Source organism: Natator depressus, chromosome 14 (genome assembly GCF_965152275.1).
Source record: "Natator depressus isolate rNatDep1 chromosome 14, rNatDep2.hap1, whole genome shotgun sequence".
NCBI classification, from domain to species: domain Eukaryota; kingdom Metazoa; phylum Chordata; order Testudines; family Cheloniidae; genus Natator; species Natator depressus.
Window position 1 is genome coordinate 26,361,530 of NC_134247.1, and position 18,040 is coordinate 26,379,569.

Genomic DNA, 18,040 nt, shown 5'->3' on the forward strand with positions numbered 1-18,040 from the left:
GGGTGCTCTACCCCAGCCTGAGCCCGGAGGACTTGTTGCCCCACCCTGACTAAGGGTCTGGGCTCTGAACTATTTGTTTGCCACCAGTCCTGAGTGTAGGCCCAAGAACCAGACTCTGGATCTCCCCACCCTAAGGGCTCGGCTTACTGTTTGCTGCTCGGCCCAGAGTACAGGTCCGAGCCACAGACCCTTCGCTGCCCTGATTGCGGGCTAGAGACCCTAACTGCCTATCACCCTGCCCAAACTGTCGACCAGAGCTACAGGCCGAGGGTGATTCGGCTAATTCCCCAACTGTGAGCAACGCCCGCTATGTAATGAGGCTGAGTGGCCTTCCACTGACCCAGAGGGGGAGGGGTCACTGCTAACTCACTACACCAAGATATAGTGAATAACACAGCTGTCCTCTTGAGCCCACTAGCCATGGCCAAGAGTTCATTTTTTACAAAAGCAAAGAGAAAAACAAACAGAAAAGTTAGAAAAATACAAGTGTTTATTCACAATGAGAGACGCTGGATTCAGGTTAAGCTGAACAAGGAAAACTTTATTTAACCCTGTGCACTGCTCCGTCCAGGTGGCTTCCCGCCTAAGTCCTCCATATTGCCTGTTTCTCTGATGTCCCCTTAATAACAGCCCCCGCAGGGAACAATGGCCCTCTGAGTCCAGTTCATGATACATCTTTTTTATTTTACAAACATTTTATATAAACATTACAAACCAACAATTGACTCCCACTCTGTGTCCCTTTGGCTGGAGGTTGCTAACCCATAACTGAGTTTGGGTATCGTCCAGACCCAGCTGGTTACACAATCTTTGATCTAGTTTGATCTCCTCAACAGGTGACCACTCCAGGAGTGATCTATTTCTGTTTCCTGGGTCCACTCACCAAGTCTAGCAAACTGTTTCTGTGTGGAGTCTCCTTGGCGGGTGGTTTTCTGACTCTCCATTCTGTGATGATCTCAGTATCTCTGCAGGCTCTCTGGGTGTTGTCTGCTGGCTCATAAGTGCCTCCTGTTCCTTCTGCCACTTGTCCCTCTTGCACAGACATCTCATATAACTTGGGTGCCATTGCATCCCTCACAAGGCCTTTAGTCCAGTCCTTCTAGTGTCTGTCTAATGGCTGATTCCTCACGGTAGGTCCTTGGCTGACCTGTCATACTCTAATGCCTGCTTTCTCTTATTGTTGGCCATCTCTTCTGAGCCATATCTCCATCCGTCTGGCTTCAGCATGTCTCCCCTCATTGGTAGCAAGGTTTCGGTCCTTTGTCCCATCAGTGCCTGTGATGTACTGTTTGACACCCCTGTGATGGGGTATTCCTGTGTGCCAAAAATGCTAATGAGGAATGCTAACCAGAAGAAACAACCTTGGGTAAAAGTCTTAGCTATTTGCACAGCTGATTCCACATTACCAGTTCTCTGTGGTTATGCTGGGGAGGAGGTGTGGTTATCAAACTCCCATTTGCCTGCAAATTCCCTGAAATCTTCTGAGGCAAATTGGGGTCTGTTAGTGAATGCAGCATCCAGAATGCCGAAGTGCCAGTCACTCACTTGCTTCTTGTATCAGGCAGGGCACTGACGTCCCAAAAGTTTAAGTAGTATCCCTTATAATCAAGTACTGCTTTTCATTGAATATGTAAGTTCACTCTCATCTTTCCCATGGTGGGGCGGGCAGTTCATGTGGTAACAGTCTCTTTCGGCTGGTGGTTATGACACCCTTCTTTCAAGGAGCAGAGTTGTGTATTCATTCCTGGCTGGTAAACACACTCTTGAGTCCATCTCAGAGAGCTGTCAATGCCCGGGTGTGAGGCATGAATTTCTTGCACAGTATCCTATGTAATGAGGCAGCGACAACAGCTCTCTGGCCTCAAAATATGATTCCATCTTGCACACTCAGTTCATCGTTAATTTGAAAATATTAATCTGCTCCTACCATTACTTGGCTTTTTGCCTTCTGGGCACTCTGCTACTGTTGCTCTCTTGACTGCCTGTAGTTGGAGGTCCCTTTCCATAGCCTCTTTCATTTCCATCATTTTCACTGTGGAAAGTGGGACACTGTGCACTTCATTGATTTGCCTGGAGATGTGACAATGTTTTCAGCAGCAGGTGTCTTTAAGACAGAACTGAGGGCTATGAAGCAGACATGTAGCTAAACCACTTTTGTACACAGGGTTTCAGAGGTCTGCAGGCTCAGGGATTCTAAACATTGTGGGTGGTAGAAGGTTTTAATGACTATACTTTTTCCATTAGCTAATGTGAGGGAATTCTATAAGGGGGCTGTCCAGGTCTTTGTGTCTGAGATGTGAGAGGTGTGAAGTGGTACTACTGTCTTAATGCTGAGGGGACAACAGTCTGATTGATTAAGCTGTAGTAGCTGGATGGTGCATACATCAGTATGTTGAGTATGATACAATGAAGGTCTGATAACAATATACACTGCACAAACAAAAGGTTGTCTCATGAATTCCGGTGGGGGCTATGCATGGGTACAAGACTCAGATCAGGGCACTGACCAGTGATGCATTGTGTTTTTCAGCACCCTAGGAGAGGCCTGGGCCCAGCTGAAGAAAAGTCTGGCGGATGAGGCAGAGGTTCATCTCAAATTTTCTTCTAAGGTAATCTTCAAGCTCCTCTGTTCACACAGAGCATTCTCCAGGAGTTTGGTAGTGGTCTAGCCTTTGTGGAATATTAATAAGGAAAATATGAACATACACAGGTAGTCCAAATGGCAAAATCTGAGCGCACTAAGGAAATCTGTGTGTTTGCCTATGCTCTCTGCAAACACTGTTCTAACCCGTTAGACCCCACTCTGTTGCCAAAGCTGAGAACAGAACATAAGAGTCAGATGGGGGAATATTATTATTATCACCCTGTCCTACAGAGAGGGACGCTGACACCAAAAGGCAAAGGGGATCGATAGCCTTGGTGGTAGCAGCAGGATTCAAACTCACAGGCCAGTATGTGGCCAGCTCATGTGCAGGGTTATTGGGGGGGGGGGGAAGACACCTCCTGCCTCTTGCACACCTGGTGAGAGGGCTGGAAAACACTGCAGGCCATTTGCTAAGTGGAGCACACAGCCACCTCTGTCCAAGTATGTTGACAGTATGCGATTTCCCAATGCAAAGGGAAGGAGGCAGAGCCATAGTCCCACTCCCTCCCTCCCTCCCACTCACTGTCGTCCAAGGCCACCTGCAGTGCGGGATGCACTGACAGCCTGTGTGGTCCCCAGCTCAGTGGAGAGCTCAGGGTGTGAGTGTGATGCCTGCGCTGTGCCTGGGAGAGGCAGCTTCCTGCCACCTTCGAGCTTGGGTGGGGACCGGGACAGTCTTGTGGTAAGGCACAGGAGGTTTGAGTTTAATTCCTGGTCCTGCCACTGGCTCCCTGGGTCACTTGGTGTAAGTCACTCACTCTTTCTGGGCCTCAGTTCCCATCAGAAAATGGGGATAACAGCACTGTCCCCCCAGGGCATGGGCTGGGGAAATTCGTTACCTGTGTACGAGGCACTGTGACGGTGGCTGTTACAAGTATCTCTATAGGAGATTAAAGGTTTCAGGCTTTCTGATGAGAGAGGATAGCAAGAGCCTAAGAATCTTGTGACCTTTGAGAAATTCCTCCTACGCTCCCTTAACTGACGGGCTGGGGTGGAGGCAGCTTTGCTCCAGGCTTTCTTTGGGAAAGGAAAGATCCCTAGCCCGTTCTGCTATCATGCGGCTAAAATTGCATCTCTGGCTAAGTATGAGCACTGCATTCTCGTCCATTGTGAACAAGCCTTCCAGGAGAAACAGCTAACTGCATCCAGCCATGTTATGCTCCCGATCAGTGCTTGGCTGTTATCACTTCCCAATGCCCCTTTCTATTGTCATTCCCAGCTCCAGAGTGAGGTGGAGAAACCACTGCTCAACTTCAGAGAGAACTTTAAGAAAGACATGAAGAAATATGACCATCACATTGCAGATTTACGGAAGCAGCTGGCTAGTCGCTACACAGCAGTAGAAAAGGTAAGAGCAAAGAATGAAGCTGAGTGAGCTTTGGTGGGATAATCTCCTCTGGGACACAAGAAAAAACTCATGGAATGCTTCTCTTCAGCTTCTAATTACACAGGAGAGGACTCTGCCAGAGGCGGAGTGTGGTCTGCTGTGCTAAACTCCTAAAGTCTTGTTCTGTTCTGGTGATTCATAGGAAACCAGGGAAGCAGTGTCATGTCTGGAGATATTTGTGTTACATTGAATTATGTCTCTAACCCAACCCTTCTCACTCTCTAAGTTAATATATTGCTATGGCATTAGGTGAAAATATCCATCCTGATGCATGCTCTGCAGTCACATTAGCCAGACAGGGCCTGGCAGGGATGTCAGTCTAACATGGGTTACCTAAGGTCACCAGCAAAGCCTCTGCCAGTTGTACACACACCTTCAGCAGACAGCTGAGGTCATGCCCCATCCCCTGTTCTGCATTCCACCCCTTCTCCTGACTGACTCTCTGACTGGAGAAAGGGCAGGAAAAACCAGGTGCCAGCACTGTTTGTGTCCTGTATGAAGCCAAAACACAATACTGCTGAATGATCCAGGTGTTGGTTGTTATGTCCCCGCAGAGCATTCTCAGGAACCAAACTATATGCTGGAGTGCACATCACATGGCCTTCCCAGACGGCCAGGGACACAGCACATGGAAAACTGTCAGTCTGCACGGCTTACATGGAAAGCACTTTCCCCAGCTGTGCTAAGTTCTTTAGACTTGTGTCTGAAGCAAACATTATCCAACCATTTATCCAGAGGGATAATTAAATCAATGGATTAGAAAACAAATGCAGAACCCCTGGGTGGCATCTGCTCAGCATGACACAGACAAAGGAGGTAGCCCTCTGCCAGGCTCCATTTCCATCAGCTTCAATGCCCTCTTATGGCCTGGCCAGCTAAGCCCAATACCAAATATTCCTCCCTCAAAATCTTTCAAAGCTGCAAAATTAACGCACCAGTAATTGCCTGTGAAGTCGATGTAGAGAGCCATTATTCCAGGGCTGGGATGTCTGTGTGTAACTCAACACATACACAAAAAGCAGCCTCCAAATTAGGTCAAAATCTTCAATATGTTACCGGGGGCAAGGGAGTGTTGGCCTGATTTTTAACTAAACAGGCAACAGCTTGTGCAAAACACGTCTACCTTGTGTGTTTAGGTAACCTCAGCAACTGTGCATACAGATAGGGTACATGTATTCACAGGTGGCTAACATGATAATGTGTGCGTACAGTTTCCTCACCTGCATGTACAGTGGCAGTAATTACTGGTATACTCTCAAATTAGGTCTGTTAACATGATGGAACCATTTAAATCAAGGTGATTGATTTAAATCATTATTTAAAGCACTTGATTTTTTTTTTAAAATGTTAATTTAAATCAGATTAAGGCTTTGGAAAAACTAATGTAAAATTTTGTTACTGCAATTTCAGATTAAAATGTTTAAAAAAAGAAAAAGAAAACAGAAAAAATCACTGAAATTCTATAACAATCAGAAAACTAAAGAAAAGTTCAAGACATCCACATTCATAATTGAAGCCTATAAAATAAGAACACAGTAGAGAACAAGCACCATGCAAATAAAAAAAAATCTGACCAACATATTCAAAATAAGGATTTGGATTTAAAAATCAGTTTTTAATCATGATTTTTAACCACCCTGGTCTTAAATGCTTAGACTCTGAAGAGCCCTTTTCTAGAGTAGGTGAACTGAGCTCTTTTTTGCTTGCTGTTCAAGGTATACTTTTTCTTCCCTGGCTGTCTATCTTTATATTTTACCTCTGCTACACAGAAACAGGCTGATATAAAGCACTCTGTAGATTAAACTAATTCTGAATTGCCCTGTGAAAGCCTTTTTGTATATGAATTCATTGGGCACATTGAAGGAGCCCAGTTCTCCAACAGTTTTTTTATTCCCAATGGACAGTATTACAAGGGCTGAGTGTCTGGCTTGCTCCGTTGGTGACTGGAGATGATTCATATTTTTGGACTATCTGCACTGCTTTCATCATTGTAGTGTCAATGCCTCACAATCATTCATGAATTTTATCCTCACAACACTGCTGTGGTGCAGGAAAATGCTATCCCTGCTTTTACAGAAGGGAACTGAAGCAAAGAATAGATTGAGGAACTTGCCTAAGGTCACTCAGGAAGCCTGTGGCTGAGCCAGGAATTGAAAGCAGATTCCCTGCATCTCCGTGCAGTACCCTAGCCACTGGACCTCCCTTCCTGTAATTACTCTCACCCATTGCAAGAGGCGAGGGCATGGGCAAGAAGCTGTGACACACACCCCAAGCCTTATACTTACATGTCATGGGAATGTAGGCATTGCCAGGCTGCATGAGACCTGAGGACCATCTAGTCCAGAATCCTGTCTCTGATAGTGGCCAGCAGCTGCCACTGCCTAGGAAAGTGCCAGAACCCTGCAGTAGCAGATGTGGGGGAATGACTCCCCTTGAAAGTCTCCTCTTAGCCCCTCATACGCAGCGCCTGGTAGCAGGAGGGTTTGTATTCCTTTCAACATTCTCTCTTTTTAGTATTTACTATGATAACTCTGGATATTTTTGTATTACAAAAAATGTCCAATCCCCCTTTGAATCTTGGTAAGTTCTGGGCCTCGGTGACATTCAGTGGCAGTGAGTTCCACAGGCTGATGACACATTTTGTGAAAAAGTATTTTCTTTTATCAGTTTTGAATTTTCCACCTTTTAATTTCACCTGTTCTTGTGCCCCAAGACAGAAAGAATAGACCCATGGCTTCTTCCTCCCTCCTGCAGTGCCCCATCTCCCTTCAAGCCCCAGACCTGACCCAGATCGCCAGTTTCTCTGCAGAGTTTCCCTTCATCACAGAGAAACCCCTTGCACCCTGGCCACCTGATTTCAGTTTGCCAGTGTGTCTACACTATGTGGGGAGGGCAGCAGTCCTTCCTCTGATGACACTAGTGCACAGCTGTCAAATTGGGGGTGGCAGTGTCCCCCCCTTAGCAGCTGCTGGAGATGGGGATCCCAACCAGCCACCCCCAGAAGGTAACAGGAACAAAGTGGAGAAGCCTTTGTGTCCCTAACATAAGACCCCTGGGTAAGGGGGCAGCAATTAGGACTGTCAAATGAATCTGGTGTTTAATATTGCTAACCCTTATAACATGAGGCCTCACTACTTCGGACTAAAGCTGAGCAATAATCAATTCATCCGTTTGTTGGTCAAACCAAAAACCCAATCCCAGTATATTTCAGATCAACCCAAAATGAAAATTCTTTGGTTTTCTCAGTGAAACAAACATTTTGGGTCATATTAATGTATCGCTTAGATGTCAGGCATTTTAAACCACTTTTTCTATTAAAAGCAAATGAAATTTGAAATGCCATTCACAAAGCCTCTAAAGGAAGAGATACCCCCCACTCCAGATCCTATAGCCTGGTGATTAGGGCTCTTGCTTTTAAACTGCAAGGCTTAAGGTCATAGTCCTGCTCTACATCAGCCACAGGGGACTTGAACTTGGGTTTCTAGTATTACAGCCAAAGGCCCCATCCACTGAGCTGTCAGATATTCTGAGGCTGTGGGGGTGGGCTCTCCTGCTGAAGCTGTAGCACTTTGTATAAATATTAAATATTTATTGAGCCAGAGAAAGAGCAGACGAGTGGCTCTGTAAGCCTGGTGATCTGGGGGCTACGTGGATTCCAGTCCCTGCTGCAATACATATTTGATTAGTTATGTAGAATGGAACAGCTTCAAGAGGAAATTGAGAGACCCACCCCCCGAGGACTCAAGAGTCCAGTGCTGAGGGCACTCACCTGCAATATGGGAAACCCAATTGTTGTACTCACTAGTAGCTGCAGCTGATTTAAAACTACATTTTTGGCAAGTAAATGATTCATCCAGGAAATTTCACCCAGCGCTAATGGGTCATTAACTACAGGGTAACACCCGGGTTCTTGTAAGTTGTCATTTCTTCTCATGAAATTGCCTGGCCAGGTCCCCAGTGTCTGTGGCTTGTTAAGCAGACCACAGAGCCATCAAGAGCAGACCTAAGAAGGGCTCTGTGCCGCTTGGTGCATGATCACCTGTGCAGGTTGCATTGTCATTGCCATAGCGTGTTTTCAATCTAAGTCAGGAGGGACAATTCCCTCAGCTTTTCACTTGGCTTCTTGGTTTGCAAAAGAGAGTTGTCTGTACTCAAACCTAATCACTGCTGAGACAGGCTGGCTGAAGCTGATGAGACACTTTAAAGGACACTTTGGGTGACATAAAATGTCCCCAGCATGCACATCACTACAGAGTACCTACTTGCTGTACTGGGATTATTTCATTTGGGAGGAGATGGACTCTATAGACATCATGAGGCAGCTGGAAGTTCTTCTATAAGGCATGTCTGGTGTGCTTTGTTTATTCAAGGCCCGGAAAGCCCTGACAGAGAGGCAGAAGGATCTGGAAATGAAAACCCAGCAGTTGGAGATAAAGCTCAGCAACAAGACAGAAGAGGAGATCAAGAAAGCGAGGCGGAAATCCACTCAGGCTGGTGAGTGGGTGAGGCTTGAGATTCATATCTGGTAAACTGAATTAGGGAAGCCAGAGAGGAGTATGTTGCAGTAGATAGGGTGCAAAGGGGGCCAGAATGAGAGATGAGGCTGTCGGGATGGGAAGAAAAAGATGTTCCTGGTGAGGAGTTGAGGAAGCAGCAGCAGCATTTGCAGTATGGAGGAAGGAAAAGGGAGGAGGGAAAAGTAACCACCAGATTGTGGGTCTGAGTGGTGTGGAGGATGGGGATGTTGTCAACAGTGATAGAGAAGGGGGGAACTGGTGAAGGTTTGGGAAGGAAGAGAAGGAGCTTGATTTTGGCTGTGTTAAGCTTAACGGATGACAAGACATCCAAGAGGCAATATCGGCGAGACAGGCCAAACTAGGAAATTTAATGGAAGGAGAAACGTCAATGGTGGAAAGAGAGATTTGTGAGTCAGCAGCATAGAACTGATACCTGAACCCAGTGAGCTGATAAGTGACAGGGAGTCAAGTGAGACAAGCAGGGAGCAAAGGGCACAGCGTTGGGATACCCCACTGACAGGGCGGAGGAGGACCCACAGGAAGGGAAATGGAAGAAACTATCAGGGAGGCAGGAGGGAAACCAGGAGAGGATGTTATTTTGAAAAGCTGGGAGGAAAAGATCTCGGCAAGGAGAGGATGGCTGACAGAGTGAAAAGCAGCAGAGGTGAGAGAAAATGGAGTAAAGACCCTTAGGTGTGGCCAGAAAGAGGTCACTGGGGACCTCAGTGAGAGTGGTGTGGGTAGAAAGAAGAAGGCCCAACATGTCTTAGATTGGACTTACAAATCTATTGAAAGACAATTTGGCCTATGATTTCTATCCCACTCCTTCCAGTTAGTCAGCGATGGAGCTGGCAGCAAAACCCCTAGTTAAAGTTGGCCAATACTTTCTACTATAAGACCCTTATAACTTCAACAAACTTTAACTGTTCTGGGTAAAATTCCCTGTGCGTGGTGTCTGCCTTATGCTGAAGTTTTTTGGAAAGTTCCAACAAAACTGGTCTAGCCATTTCCAAGAACAGGGTGTTGGGAAAATATATTGTTTTGCCAACGGTTGCCAAATGTGGTTTTTCCAACATTCCCTACTACCCTGTCTCTGAGAAGCTCTAATACCTGTGTGCTTTGCTCCCAACCTTACTGATGACCCATCTGCAGGTTGATGTGCGTGAGGCTTGTGGGTTGCTGGCAGGCTGTTGAGGTCAGAGCTCTGGACCTAAGTTGCACAGGCACAAGACACCCAGGGTCACAAGGCTGATAGTGACCAAACAACCTCCTCCAGGCAGATTTTGAATGGGACCCAATCATACGTACCAGATCAGGCCCCACCGGTACCTTCCGGCAGGTATCTTCACCCGGTTCATGGATTGCAGTAGAACTTAGGCAGGAGACAGGCAGAAGTGGACATACCCCAGTGCAGAAATGTAGGCAGCTAGGGAACTGTTACAGCGAAAAGTTAGGTGCCAAGTGAATTTAACACCTGCAAGGTTCAGTGGCAGCCAAGCAGGGGTTTTGTGGACTTAGTGGTGCCTAACACTACGACTTAGGCACCTAAATCTGAGGCTTAGGCACCTAAGTACCTTTGAGTATGTGGGCCTTATTCTTCATAGCTTTCACAATTACTGGCCTTTACAAAACTATGAATATGTTGGTTGATTCTGTCCACTAGGTGGCAGGAGAGAGCCTTGGGATTGTCCACTTGAGACAACACATGATGTGAGAACATCATCAAAACAATGTTTTTTTTTAATATAATAGTTTATTTTTGCCTGTCTGTAAATCAAGCAGCTCCTCTGGCTCCTGGTGGAGTTGATAAGGAGCACAGAGGCAGCAGCAGAAGCTGTCCACAGACAGCCTTGCAAGGGATGTGGCTGCATCTTCTAAAACTTCCATAAATCGCTGACTTTTGTGCTCAAAATAGCTGGCAGTGATGCAGGTACTACATGCTCCACTCTCTGCAGATTGGCCATATGTTCTGAGTGAAACACTGGGGGACTGCTGTGGTGTGTAACTGGGAACTGTTTAGCTAGGGAGGTGTGTGAGAATCGGGCCCCTCCTCACACCCTTTCAACTTGTCAGAGTGACAAACGGGGGAACTGTACAGAAAAGGACAGGGTGGAGGCAAGCTGTATTCATCCCTCTGTGACCTCTCGTTGCTCTATCCTCATCCCAGCCTAGTCCTACCCACTCCCCTAAAAATCTAGACCTTCCCTGTTCCCTGCCTACATCCCCCGCCCGCCAGTCCACCCTCCCCCTCATTTACAAGTGCAGATATGCAAACTCTCCCGAATTAAGTCCAAGGGACACGATTTCTAAGTAAAATTAAGCCCGACTCCTGCTCTCATGAGAGAACTCGAGGATTTTTTTTTCAGCTGCTGTCAGTTCACCCTGGGTGGCCGAGGGCTCCCGCTGGCAGTCAGCCTGGGGGATGACAATGGGAGCCACAGCCACCCAGGGCTGGCCTCTTCGCAGGGCGGGCTGACTGTAGCAGCCCTGCCATGCTGCAAGGAGAGCCTCCAACTGTCAGCCAGCCCTGGTTGGCTGGTGCTCCTGATGTCAGCCCCAGTCCCGTGGGGGCCAGGGCTGCCACTCTCAGCCTGGGAAGTGGGAGAGGGGATCCCACTGCAGCCCTCCTAGGCTTGGGGTGGGTGAAGAACCCTAAGGGAAGCAGAGGTGAGTCTGGGGGGGCTGAAGGGTGTGTGTGAAGTGACGAGGGTGGTGGCTGATAGGGTGGTGCCAGGGATGAGGGGTTTGGGGTACAGGAGGGGGCTCAGGGCTGGGACAGGGAGTTGGGGTGGGGGGGTGCAGGCTCTGGGAGGGAATTTTGGTGCAGGAGGGGACTCCGGGCTGCAGCAGGGAGTTGGGGTGCGGGAGGAGGTTCGGGTTGCGGGGTCCCTGCGGCGCCACCCGTACAGCTCCTATTGGTTGTGGTTCCCAGCCAATGGGAGCTGCAGAGCTGGCACTTGGGGCAGGGGCAGCATGCGGAGCCTCCCTGGTGGCCCATATGCCTAGGGGCCGCCAGGATCTGGCAGCCATTTCCGGTAGCCATGCAGAGCCAGGGCAGGCAGGGAGCCTGCCTTAGCCCCTGGCCCCCGGTACCGACTGGACTTTTAGGGGATGCCTGGCACACCTATCTCCCCCATGCTGAGAACCCCCCACCCAACCACACCTCAGCTCTGAACCCCCACCCAAACTCTGAATGCAGCCACACACTCACACGCTATTGCCTGCATACACACATGCACCCACCAGGCTCGGGGCTCTTCCCCTGTTCCCTGGCACCCACCACCAGACTCCGAAGCCCCCTGCTCCTGCTGGATCTGGCAGATCGGGAGAACAGGCAGCAAGGGACATGTGCACATGATCTGGAGTTGCCCCACAGAAGCCTGAGATCCCTACTCTGTGCTGTCTCTTCCTGGGATCTATGCTGCAGGGCCAGGAGCCCCGCTGGCAGCCAGCTGTGCTGCAGTGTGGCAGCCACTTCCCAAGGCATGCAGTGCAGCTGGCAGGGAGGGGCTAGTGAGCAGGGGCGGCTCTACCAATTTTGCCGCCCCAAGCAGTCGCCACTGAATTGCCGCAGTGCCTGGAAGAGCGGCGGAGCTGCTGCCGAATTGCCGCCGCGGGACACGGACTGCCGCCCCATTCTCAATGCCGCTCCAGGCACCTGCTTAGAAAGCTGGTGCCTGGAGCCGGCCCTGCTAGTGAGAGGGCTTCATCACAGTGACCCCGCACCCCTAATGAATAGCTTAATCCTGGAAGCAGATTTACTCTTTCAAAGAAATCTCTGGGCCTCAGCCCATCTAACCTAACCCAGGGTTTTCCTGGTGCTCAGCCCCAAGATGTCTGAGAGAGCCAAATCCCGAGAGGTGCTAAGTGCCTCCAGCACAGGCGGGGCTCTGCTGCCTTCGCAGAAACCGCAGCTAGTGCAAGTAAAATCCATAGTCTGGAGGTAGCTAGCTAATGGGCCCTGGAATGCTGCTCCATTGCCAAGGCTCTGGACATTGTCTGAGACAGAGCACAAGGAAAATGGAGCCTGGAATACATAGAATGCAGCTTCTTCATTGCTGTGTATAATAATAACTCAGTGCTCGCCCCAGGCTCTGTGTCCTTTGATGTGTCACAGCAAGAAATGAGATGGAAACTCATATAATAACTTGGTTACGAGCTGCCCATCTTACCCTAAAAATTACAGCTACAGCTGCCTGCCAAAAAGCAAAATAACTTCGCCTTTCATCAGTCTTCTCTCCAAATGCGAGGGGAAAATACAGCTCTTACAGTACATGCAGAAGGCCAAAAATCCAGGCTCTTGTGGAGCAGGGGGAAGGGAATTCCAGAGGCTAGCGTATTCATAAAGAACGTGCTGCCCCTGCCCCGGGAGCTCCACTGCTTACAGCCAGCAGTTTGGCACAGGGAGAGGTGGTCTTCCAGGCTCCAAACCTGAGAGTGCTTTGAAGGTCCAAATGGACACTTTGATCTGCACTTGGAACCTGCTAGGCAGACAGTGCAGCTTCCAAAGCACATTGGTAAAGGCACTCCCTAACAAGCAGGCCGCTGTATTTCTGCACAAGCTTCCTCTTCCAGGCAGTCACACATGTGATGGTCCCCATGCAGAGTGTATTAGAGTAGTCTAGTCTTGCAATCTTAAAGGGGCAGGATGGTCTGGTGGTTAGGACACTAGCTGTGGGCTGGGGAGACCAGGTTCAGTTCCCTGCTGTGTCACACACTCCCTGTGTGACTTTGGGCTAGTCACTTAGCCTCTCGGGGCTGCAGTTCCTGCTCTCTGAAATGGTGGGAATTGCGCTGCCCTCCCTCAGGGGAGTTGTGCAGCTACCTTCATCAAAGACTGTGAGGTGCTTAGGTGCCATGCTGATAAGTGACAAAGGGGTGGATAAGTGTTGCAAGGTCTGCATGTGAAAGGAAAGAGTTGACTCACTTTAACAGGCACAGATGGCGGGGCGGGGGGGGAAGCATACTTACTGCTGTGCAAACCTTGAACAGCAATGGCAAATCTGTCCCATAAGTACTCTGAATTGTGAACCTGTATCACACGGAGCAGCTCGGCTCCCTCAGTCACTGGTCCTGATACAATTCTCACCAGTTCTTTCAGGGTGTTCCCTTAACATTGCCACAACTTGGTTCTCATGCAAACACTGGGTCGCTGTACTACTGTTGGGATTGCGTCTGTTACAGACCTGGGGCTGGGTGCCAGCAAAACACTATCATCTGTATTTCTTCACTAAAACACTTAGGAAACTCCTTTCTGTATTTAAGTGGGAGTAGAGGGAGATTGCTGCAGTAGCCCGTCATGCTTCCTATAAGGAATAGTGCAAATACTGTGGCAGTGTTACCAACTAGAAAAGGCAGCTGGGTGGTTGTATTCTAAAATGCCATCAAGGGTTTCGGTGTTTACCTGGTCTCAGTAATTTCCATGTCAAATGTGCTCAGATCACTAGGAAAATTATCTTGAACTTCCAGGCCTGCCAACTCAATGTGTGGTGACCTTCTCACAAGTGAGCACACTGTGCGGACCAGGTTAGACCCTAAGTTCTTCAAGTAGATGCAGACGTGTATTCCACTTAGGTGTGTGTGCACCTAGCACATCACAGCTGGAGGTTTTGCCTAGCAGTACCTGTAGAGGGGCTGTGCTTGCACCTCGTGGCTGTGGCCCCTCCCATGGCATATGGAGTGCCGCCACCCCGACCCTCCTCAGTCCCTTCTTACTGCCCATGGCTGGAGTCAGAGCTCTGTGTGGTTATAGTCTCATAACCTCACAATTAGTCCTAGCCTAGTTTTATTGTAAAAAGTGAGTGAGTGTTGGTTGTTAAAGTCTGGCTCCATGGTGAGTTCAAACATTATCCATTGTGTGGAGGAGCAATCCCTAACATCGATCTCCATTCATGGCGCTTGCTTTGTCTCAGTGAGACCCACCTTAAAGAGCGTTGTTCAATCTGCAGATATTTCAAGAAAAGGCTCGGGACTTTCACCTCAAGCGGCACCTGCTCAAACAGGCCATATGGCCTGATCCAGTACCGAGGCCCTCATCAGGCTGAAGATTGCCCTCTGGCTCTGAGAGCACTGCCACCCATTCAGGGGCAGGCACCTCCCCGAATAGGCGGAGGAGCTGCTCCCCATTGATAGCATCAAGGAAGATGTCTTGTAAGACCAATTGAGACTTCTTCAGGTCTCAGGCGATCTTTCTGCCTCCCCCAGAAAGATCACGGACCAGCCAGTGGCCGACGCAGGATGGCGCAGGTACCTCTGACCCTTCTCTGGTACCGAGTAGGGAGGTCAGAAACCCTGTACCCCCAACTCCAGTTCCAGCCTCCAGGCATCCGTCTAGTCAGGTACTGATGTTAACAATGCCAGTACCAATTGTATCCACAGCATAAGGCGTACCAGTCAGCTGCAGACCTCCTCTGATTTTTGGTCCTGACCTCATCACTGGTCCAAGACTTTCCTAGGACTGCACCTTCGATAGCCCTTCCAACTGAGTATGCTGCTGAATCCTTGTATCTCTCAGCACTGCACCCCTCCTGGTAGTTGGGATAGAGCCAGTACCAGAATCATACAACCATAGAATATCAGGGTTGGAAGAGACCTCAGGAGGTCATCTAGTCCAACCCCCTGCTCAAAACAGGACCAACCCCAATTAAATCATCCCAGCCAGGGCTTTGTCAAGCCGGGCCTTGAAAACCTCTAAGGATGGAGATTCCACCACCTCCCTAGGTGACCCATTCCAGTGCTTCACCACCCTCCTGGTGAAATAGTTTTTCCTAATATCCAACCTAGACCTCCCCCACTGCAACTTGAGACCATTGCTCCTTAATCCAGGATTGACAAAACCCTGGCTGGGATGATTTAGTTGGGGATTGGTCCTGCTTTGAGCCGGGGGTTGGACTAGATGACCTCCTGAGGTCCTTTCCAACCCTGATATTCTATGATTCTATGATTCTTCTTGTTCTGTCATATGCTACCACTGAGAACAGCCTAGCTCCATCCTCTTTGGAACCCCCCTTCAGGTAGTTGAAGGCTGCTATCAAATTCCCCACCCCCCACTCTTCTCTTCTGCAGACTAAATATGCCCAGTTCTCTCAGCCTCTCCTCAGAAGTCATGAGCCCCACTCCCTCTGGTATTGTTCCACCCCTGTCACCGAGATCCCGGGACTCTTCCACATCCATTCCGCATAACTCAATGAGCACCGAGGGCTGCTAATGGACGGTTATGGCTCTCAGGATTGCCATGTGCCCCATGAGCTCCTGGCCTGGTGCCTGCTGGCTACTGATGCCATACCCATATCAGTGGCCACCTTGGACCCAGTGGGACACCGCTTGCTCGCGGAGGTCTCACTTCTTGTTCCATTCAAAGGTGAGATCACCTGCCAGATCAACAGTGATGGCTACAGATAAGCCATGAGCCCAGGCATCAGCAGGTTTCCTCCCCATAGAGCCTCCGGAGTCCTTCCACCAGGGTATGTCATCCCGGGAGCAAGATCCAATAAAGCACTCATAAATTGGTGGACAGTCTACAGCCATCTGTCCCTGGGTTAGGTGCCTTCCTGATCAATGACACACTCCTCGAACTGGTAAAAGCCCTCTGGAGCACACTGGCATCTGTACTGCCAGTGGGTAGGTGCATGGAGAAGCACTATTTCATTCCAGTGCAGGGATTTGAGGGGTTCTATTTCCATCCAGCCCTGAATTCTCTCATTGGAATGGTGGTGAATGACAGGGCCTGACAGGTCAGATTCAAATCCACCTCCAAAGACGGAGACTCCAAGCACTTGGACCTTCTGGGAAGGAAAATCTACTCATCCTTGTCCCTACATCTGTGGATTGCCAATCAACAAGCCTTGCTATCCAAATACGATTTCCTTAATTGGACAGCTCTGTGCAAATTCGTGGACCAGCTACCTGAGGCCTCAAGTGAGGTTTGGGCATTTGTCACAGAAGGCTGTTTGGTGGCCAAGACACCCCTGCTGTCTGCCCTTGATGTTGCGAACACTTCAGTCAGGATGATGGCCTCTGCAGTCACTATGAGAGAGAGAGAGTTTTCGTGGCTGGAAAACTCTGGAATCACTCCTGATGTCTAGCAAGCCATTGAGGACTTGCCTTTTGGCAGCCGGACCTTGTTCTGCAACCAGATCAATGACCGATTGCACTCCTTTAAGGACTCCAGAGTGACCTGGAGGTCCTTGGGGATGTACACACCATCAACACAGAGGTGCCACTGTGGTACTCAGCAGCAGCAGTATCGCCCACAGGACTGCTTTGTGCATCCCTTCCCCCGAAACACTGGGACTACCCCAGAAAGAGAGATCCCACAAGAGGAAGCAGTTACATTTGGGGTTTGGCGAGGCCCTGCACCCTCCTGTGGTGCCCTTTACATGCCCATTTTGACTCCTTGGTCCAGAGCACTGGTCCAGTTGTTGCTCTCCCCTCTTCTTTCTCCTGCCCCTTTGGGGACAGGATGGCCCACTTTTACAATGCTTGGGGATCGATTACTTCTGGCAACAGGGTCCTAGACACTATCATATTATGCCATCCAGTTCCTCTCCATCCCTCCTCCCCACTTTCGCTCCCTGTGCCTCTTCAGGGACCGCTCTCATGAGACACTGCTCATTGAGCAGGTCAACTCTCTGCTGGCAATGGGAGCAGTGGAGGAAGTTCCACTTCACAGCCTCTACTCCCAGCACTTCCTGATGCAAAGGTGACCAAATGCAAGGGTGGGATGAGACGCATCCTCGACCTTCGCAGCCTCAATAAATTTATCAAATACGTGAGATTCCAAATGGTCACTCTGTTGACTATCCTTCCCACATTGTCTCAGATTGGCTGGTTCACTGCTCTGAACCTTCAGGACATGTATTGTATGTGGTGATTCTGCAGAGCCACAGGAAGCTTCTTCATTTCATTATAGGAGAATGCCACTTTCAGTATATGATTTGCCCATTCAGCCACTCTTCCGATCCCCAAATATTCACCAAATGCCTGACTGTGATTATGGGATATGTTAGGAGGAAAGGAATCCACATCTTCCCATAACTTGATGACTGGCTACTAAGGGGTGTCTCCAGAGAGGAAGTTCTTGCCCACATCAACACCACATTGCATTTGCTCAACCATCTGTGTCTTGGTTTAAACACTGGAAAGTCAACCTGGGCTCCCCCACTAGTCCTGGACTCCTTACAGTGGTGAACGTGCCCACGCAATGTTTGCGAGACTGTTGCCTTTGCTCGGCCTTCTCCAACCAAGTCAGTGGTTATTGATACTCCCCTTCTGGGTTGGGGGGGTGCATCTGGATTCGTTGAGGGTGCAGGGCCTGTGGTTGGGCTGTATCAGTGTGCTGGAGCTTTAGGCCATTCCCAAGGCATGCCATGTCTTCTGGGACCCTATCAAACACTCAGTGGCTCACATACTCACCAACAATACCACCATAATGTGCTATGTAAACAAACAAGGGGAGCACAGTCCATGTTATTCTGCCTAGAGGCAACACCC

The 18,040-nt window shown here is 49.2% G+C and overlaps 1 protein-coding gene across 9 annotated transcripts in view; it reads left to right on the top strand.

Annotated features, from left to right (window-relative positions):
* GAS7 (growth arrest specific 7) overlaps positions 1-18,040 on the top strand; it is a 200,827-nt gene that overhangs the window by 168,675 nt on the left and 14,112 nt on the right. For all 9 annotated transcript variants that reach the window (XM_074970637.1, XM_074970644.1, XM_074970639.1 and 6 more), the window contains 3 exons: positions 2,531-2,609; positions 3,864-3,992; positions 8,402-8,525. In XM_074970637.1, coding sequence (XP_074826738.1) covers positions 2,531-2,609; positions 3,864-3,992; positions 8,402-8,525 — 332 coding nt within the window. The remainder of the gene's footprint in view (positions 1-2,530; positions 2,610-3,863; positions 3,993-8,401; positions 8,526-18,040) is intronic.